The sequence below is a fragment of the Gossypium raimondii genome, chromosome 1 (genome assembly GCF_025698545.1).
Source record: "Gossypium raimondii isolate GPD5lz chromosome 1, ASM2569854v1, whole genome shotgun sequence".
Classification (NCBI taxonomy): domain Eukaryota; kingdom Viridiplantae; phylum Streptophyta; class Magnoliopsida; order Malvales; family Malvaceae; genus Gossypium; species Gossypium raimondii.
In genome coordinates, this window is record NC_068565.1 from 8,536,938 (window position 1) to 8,543,615 (window position 6,678).

General features: G+C 30.5%; 1 protein-coding gene across 1 annotated transcript; it reads left to right on the forward strand.

Annotated features, from left to right (window-relative positions):
• The first annotated feature begins 4,009 nt into the window (after nt 1-4,009).
• On the forward strand, nt 4,010-6,354 carry LOC105780247 (polyubiquitin). The gene is given in 3 exon segments (XM_012604468.2): nt 4,010-4,164; nt 4,765-6,091; nt 6,094-6,354. Coding segments are annotated over 2 exon segments (1,401 nt in total). The 5' UTR covers nt 4,010-4,164; the 3' UTR covers nt 6,168-6,354.
• Nucleotides 6,355-6,678: the final 324 nt, after the last annotated feature.

The window sequence follows — 6,678 nt, forward strand, 5'->3', positions numbered from 1 at the left end:
CTAGTTTTATACCTTTAGATGTTTAGCCTCTTGATCCAAAAACTTCATGAATTTAATTCTACTTGAATTGCATATTTTATTTTAATTTAATAAGCGTGTTTTATTTTTAAAAATTTAAAAATAAAAACTAGTTTTTAAAAGTATAAATATAACCATAAAATTTTTTCTAAATGGCATGTTTGAAACCATGATTTAAGTTAAAAATCCATACATATTCTTTATTTGAATAAAATAAAAGGTTGGCTTTGAATTTGTTCAAATCCAAGTCCAACTTCATAAAAGTTAAAAGTTAAATTTTGAATTTTAAAATCCATTTTAAAACTTGGAATTTTCAAAATCCAAGATTGATTAAAAAATAAAAATATTTTTATTCTTTCTTTTTCACATTTACTTCAAAACTCAAACAATAAATAATTAACTTTACTCGTAATATATCATCAACGAAACTCAAGATTTTTAAAATTGGACCTGTAGGCAAACTAGTCAAATCATCGTTCTCAGTTCAATCGATCCAATTGATTTGATTGAATAAATTATTAAAAATAAAAAAATTAAAATTAGGTAAATTCGGTTCAACTTGTTCAACTATCGGTCTGATCGGTTCAACCAATTCACGAGTCAACCAATTTGACCCATTATTCCAAATTGCTATCCGAACCAATTCCCTATCCAATCAATCTGATCGGTCAGTCCGATCCATTTTTTAAAACAGTGACGAAGCATCATGCATTTAATCTAATTTCCACAATTTTAATTTATAAGCCCCTTACTTTTTATTTATAATTTCCATAATTAGGCCACCAATTTGCTGGTCTAACCAGTTCAATTGGCTTGATTGATCTATCCAGTTCTATTAAATAATTAATTATAAAATTATAAAAATAAAAAAATATTAAAAAATTGATTCAACCGGTTCAACGCCCAATCAATCGGTCTGTGACAGTTTCTAAGTCAACCAATCTAATGCTTTTTTCTATACTGATACCTTGGTCGATTCCTGATTTGACTGGCTAGTCCAGTCCGATCCAAACAACAAAATTCAAAACATCCTAAATAATTAAATTAAAAAATTATTTTTAAGGCTTAAAATTAATTGAAATTCAAGTCTACATTTGAATTATCTAAACAATAAATTTAAATTAATCCAAAATTTTCAATTTTACATAATTTAAATTCCAAACAAATAATTTAAAACAATAAATTTATAAATCATAAATTTTAAAGCTAAAATTTTAAAATCTAAATACAATTTTCAATTACAAAACGTTACTTAAAGTAACTTGAGGATAAATAGTTAGTGAATTAAAAATTAGAAAATATTAAATATTAACTTTTCAAATAAAAAAATTATCAAAAAAAACCTTAAAGATTGAATTGACATAAAATAGGAAACCTTATAACCTTTTTCGCCTTCAAAATGGATTTTTGTATACAAAAATTGTGCTTCTATGTGAACATGATATGGGCTCCAGCTCATGCATCATAGGCTTCATGGGCTTAAGTGGGCTTTGGGTTGGATATTATGGGCTTTCTTTCTTCTTCTTTTTTTAATGATGTTAAATCATTTTTATTTCCAATATTACTTTTATTTAGAGGTGAGTAAAATTGCATTCGATTAAAAAATTAAAAAAATTAAATTTTAAATTATCCTTGAATTAATTGAATTAATCGAATCAATTCGAATATTTTTTTTTGAATTTCAAATTTGAACTGAGTTGAATTTTACTCAAATAATTTAAATAAACCAAATATCAAATCATTTTATTTTCGTTCTCCCCACCACCCCCTCAAACCCTTTTACCTTCTCCCAAAATATTTTACTTACCACCAAAACTTTTTTTCCTTTTACTTCCCCAAAAAACTTTACTCCCCGAACTCCAATTTTTTTCTTCGAATTTATGTCTACTATTTACAATATTAAATTAAATTTTACATTTTTTACTATTTATATTATTGAATTGTTTAATCATATTGAATCTTTATCACTTTCTGTTAAAATTAAATTATTGATGATGTCATAAAATATTCGTGTTAAAATTTTCTGTTGGTATCAATTTCATATTTTATCTTTAAAAGATTTTATTAAAAAAACATTTTTACATTTAATATATTTTTAATTTCAAAATATATGGTGATAAGAATCGAAGATAATTAAAGCAACTTAGCAAGCAAAGAAGCTAACTCGTATATAAAAGATTAATAAATAAATTATGAGAGAATGAAAGTTAATAACAAATTTAATTACGATGGGTGGCAATGGCTATAAGGACCCAAAGTTATTTTTTTTAACTCGAACAAATATATTCGATTCAAAATTTATCTCACTCGACTCGATTCGAGAAAATTTCAAATCAAGTTAGGATAATAAAATGGGATTTATCAACCCAATTAACTCAAAAAAAATTTATTTGAATTCAACATGGAAAATTATAGTGAAAGGAAAGGAGAAAATTGGTAGAGTTATAATTTCAAATTCTCTTAAATTCAACATATTTATTTAATTAATTTATGTAATTTTTTTATGAGATGTCATGAAATAATTTTAAAGTTTGGGATTTTGTTTTATTTTCTCTAACATCTTACAATGTTGAGTAGCAATTTCTTTTAATTAAAATTTAATAGCGTTTGTTTTAGATGTTAATTAATCATAATTTCGATTAAATTGACCATTCAAAATTTAATTCACTTATCTAATAATTTCGTAAATCTTCTTATTTAATCTTAAAACTGCAATTTTTATACAAATTAAAAATACAATTTTTTTTACTTTATTTGTAAAAAGGCCTTTTGACTAATTAATAATAAAATAATTTTTATATTAGACTCACAATTTTTTGACTTTATTTGCAACAAAAGAACTTTGACAATAATTGGAGATACTGGGTTCAAAACACCTACCCTTCTCCATAATTATATAACTAAATGGACATCTTGCTGAAAGTTTTCCTCACTGGATCTTCTCCTTCTATCCAAACCATTTTTGTAACATCCATCTTCCCACATCAACATCCAAAATCACAAATTAAAAAACCTATGTAATAGATTATTCCTCCACCAATTCAAAATTATCTTCATTTTTCTCTATTGCTTTTTCCAGGAAACAAACAACAAGAAGAAGAAAAAGGAGAAAATTTGCAAGTTTTAGTCTTATGTTGCAAATAAATTGAAAAAAAGTGTTTTGGACTAACTATAGGGAGGTCTTTAACTTTAGTCAAAAGTAAAAAAATGTCACGCCAGCGATCTATTAGTGGATTCATAAAATTTTTAACAAGAGTGACCGATTTGAACAATTATCTTAATTAGAATGATTAAATTGACAAAAAAATATTTAGAGTGACTAAAATAAAAACAACGTTATTTTAGAATGACTTACAATATAGTTTATCCAATTTGTTAAATTGTACTACTAATAGCTTGCTATTTTAATATTATACTCATGCAAAAAATTCATGTTATTTTAATTAATATATTTAACCATCACAAATTTAGTTAAAATTGAAATTTTAAAATCTAAAAATGTAGATTAAAAATAATTAAATTTAAGAATACCTACTAATTCACAACTTAAATATAAAATAAAATTGATTCTAGAATTTTGCTAAACAAATTTAACTGTTACAATTTTCGGTTAAGATTGAAATTTTAAATTTTAAAAACGAATGGAGACTAAAGTTGACAAAAAAGTATAAGATAAAAAATGATGAAATTCTTTTAGTTAAAATTGATGAAATCAGAAATTTTATGTGATGGTCTGATGGTCAAAAGTGTTTATCATTTTAGGTATGACCTAAATTTGAATCGCGCTAGTCACATTTATTGTTCGAGCTTTACATTTCAAAAAAAATTTATGAAATCAGAAAACTTAAAATTCTTCAAATTTGAATTTTTGATGTCACTCCCTTCGTCAATCGCAGATGCGCGTCACGAACACATTCTCAAAGGAGCGTGACCTTGTGAAAGCACTAATTTGCTAAAAATATTAGCTAGCTATCCGCGTCTAGAACACGAATATAATACGTTGCTTCATCCCACTGGTTGCAAGTAAGCCCTTTTTCGTAATTTGGCTTGTGAATTAGGCCTATAAATTAAGGGCAATCGGGAACAGCAATTCCCATCTCATAATCAAAACCAGTCTAATTTCAAAGCCTTCTTCAAAGCTTCAAGGTAATTATTCATCTCTTTTCTCTTATTGTATTTAGTTTTTGTTTGCATTTTTGTAGTTTTAATTTTGATTTTTTTAGTTTGTTCCATGAGTGAGATGAATCTGTGATTAGCGATTTTTCCCCTTTTCAAGTTTTATGGGTTTTTTCTATTTAAATCAACACCAGATCGTGTATATCTTTTCGGTTTCATTATTCATAGTCTCTAAATTAGTAATGATTTTTTTTTATTTGTTGAATTGTTTGCTGAATCTTACGAACTAAGGTTAGGGATTTTCCTCTTTTCAGTTTTAGGGTTTTCTTTTCAACCGTAGATTTTTTTTAATTTAAATTAGATTCTTTAATCTGATTGGAATTTTTAGGCATAAAATTTAGGGTCTTGTCACTATTATTTTTAGAAGTGCGAAATTGTTTTGAATGTATCAAAACAATCAGAATAGTTTTAGATTACCTAGGAATCTCGATCTTCCCAGATATCCTTCAATAGGATTTTTTTTTTTTTTGTGAAATAGATGATATGTGGGCCTGGTTGTAGAAATATTTTATATTTTATTTGTTTTAGTTAGTAGTAGTCTTATTTGAGTTTTGTTTTTAATTCAAATAGATGCAAATTTTCGTCAAGACCCTCACCGGCAAGACCATCACCCTTGAGGTGGAAAGCTCCGACACCATCGATAATGTCAAGGCCAAGATCCAAGATAAAGAAGGAATCCCACCAGATCAACAGAGGCTTATCTTTGCTGGTAAGCAGCTAGAGGATGGTCGTACACTTGCTGACTACAACATTCAGAAGGAGTCCACCCTCCACTTGGTCCTTCGTTTGAGGGGTGGTATGCAAATCTTTGTTAAGACCCTCACCGGCAAGACTATCACCCTCGAGGTGGAAAGCTCGGACACCATTGATAATGTCAAGGCCAAGATCCAAGACAAAGAAGGGATCCCTCCAGACCAGCAGAGACTTATCTTTGCCGGTAAGCAACTAGAAGATGGCCGTACCCTGGCTGATTACAACATCCAAAAGGAGTCCACCCTCCATTTGGTGCTCCGCCTTCGTGGAGGAATGCAAATCTTTGTTAAGACCTTGACCGGAAAGACAATTACTTTGGAGGTTGAGAGTTCAGATACCATTGACAATGTCAAGGCTAAGATCCAGGACAAGGAGGGTATTCCGCCAGACCAGCAGAGGTTGATCTTTGCTGGTAAGCAATTAGAAGATGGCCGCACCCTGGCTGACTACAACATCCAAAAGGAATCCACCCTCCATTTGGTGCTTCGTCTTCGTGGTGGTATGCAAATATTTGTGAAGACTCTTACCGGAAAGACCATTACTTTGGAGGTTGAGAGTTCAGATACCATTGACAATGTCAAGGCTAAGATCCAGGACAAGGAGGGTATTCCCCCAGACCAACAGAGGTTGATCTTTGCCGGTAAGCAACTTGAAGATGGCCGCACTCTCGCTGATTACAACATCCAAAAGGAATCCACCCTCCATTTGGTGCTTCGTCTTCGTGGTGGTATGCAGATTTTTGTGAAGACTCTTACCGGGAAAACCATCACCTTGGAAGTTGAGAGCTCCGACACTATTGACAATGTCAAGGCCAAAATCCAGGACAAGGAAGGTATCCCTCCAGACCAACAGAGGTTGATTTTCGCGGGTAAGCAGCTTGAGGATGGCAGGACACTTGCAGACTACAACATTCAAAAGGAGTCGACCCTCCATTTGGTTCTTCGTCTTCGTGGTGGGATGCAAATTTTTGTGAAGACATTGACAGGAAAGACCATCACTTTGGAAGTTGAAAGCTCGGACACTATTGATAATGTGAAGGCCAAGATCCAAGATAAGGAAGGAATCCCGCCAGACCAGCAGAGGTTGATCTTTGCAGGGAAGCAACTTGAAGATGGAAGGACCTTGGCAGACTACAACATCCAGAAGGAATCGACTCTGCACCTTGTCCTCCGCCTTCGCGGTGGTTTCCGAATGGTCTTTTGAAGAAGTGTCTTTTATGATGGGGTTCAACATTATGTTTCTAGTTTTATGTTTATCTAATTAAGCCTGCTGTGATGCAGTGGCTAAATGCTATAAGTTATAATTTGCATAAACTCTTTTTTAGTTCTCTGCTTATGTTTAAGGTTTCATGGCTGCCAGCACTTTGGTCATTGAAATAATTTTTCATATAAAGTTTCTAAGCTATCATATGCTCTCTCTCCCTTTTTATTTTTATTTGTAAGTTTTGGTTCCGTTCTGGTGCTTGTTTGATTTGGTTCTTTTGAGCATGATATCTTTTGATATGGTTTAATAAATTTGATGGGGTCAAGGTTCAAATATTAATTTGATGTAGGTTATTCTTTTTTAAACATTAATCTCTTGAAGATTTTACAATTGTTGCACAAATGCTAATGTAAATAAAAAGTCGCAATTCGTGATATCTAAATTTCTAAAATATTTGCTTTTCATTCTACAAAAAGCAAGCAGCATTATCGAAACAGACTGTGGTGACCTAATCGTTCTCTCAGTGAC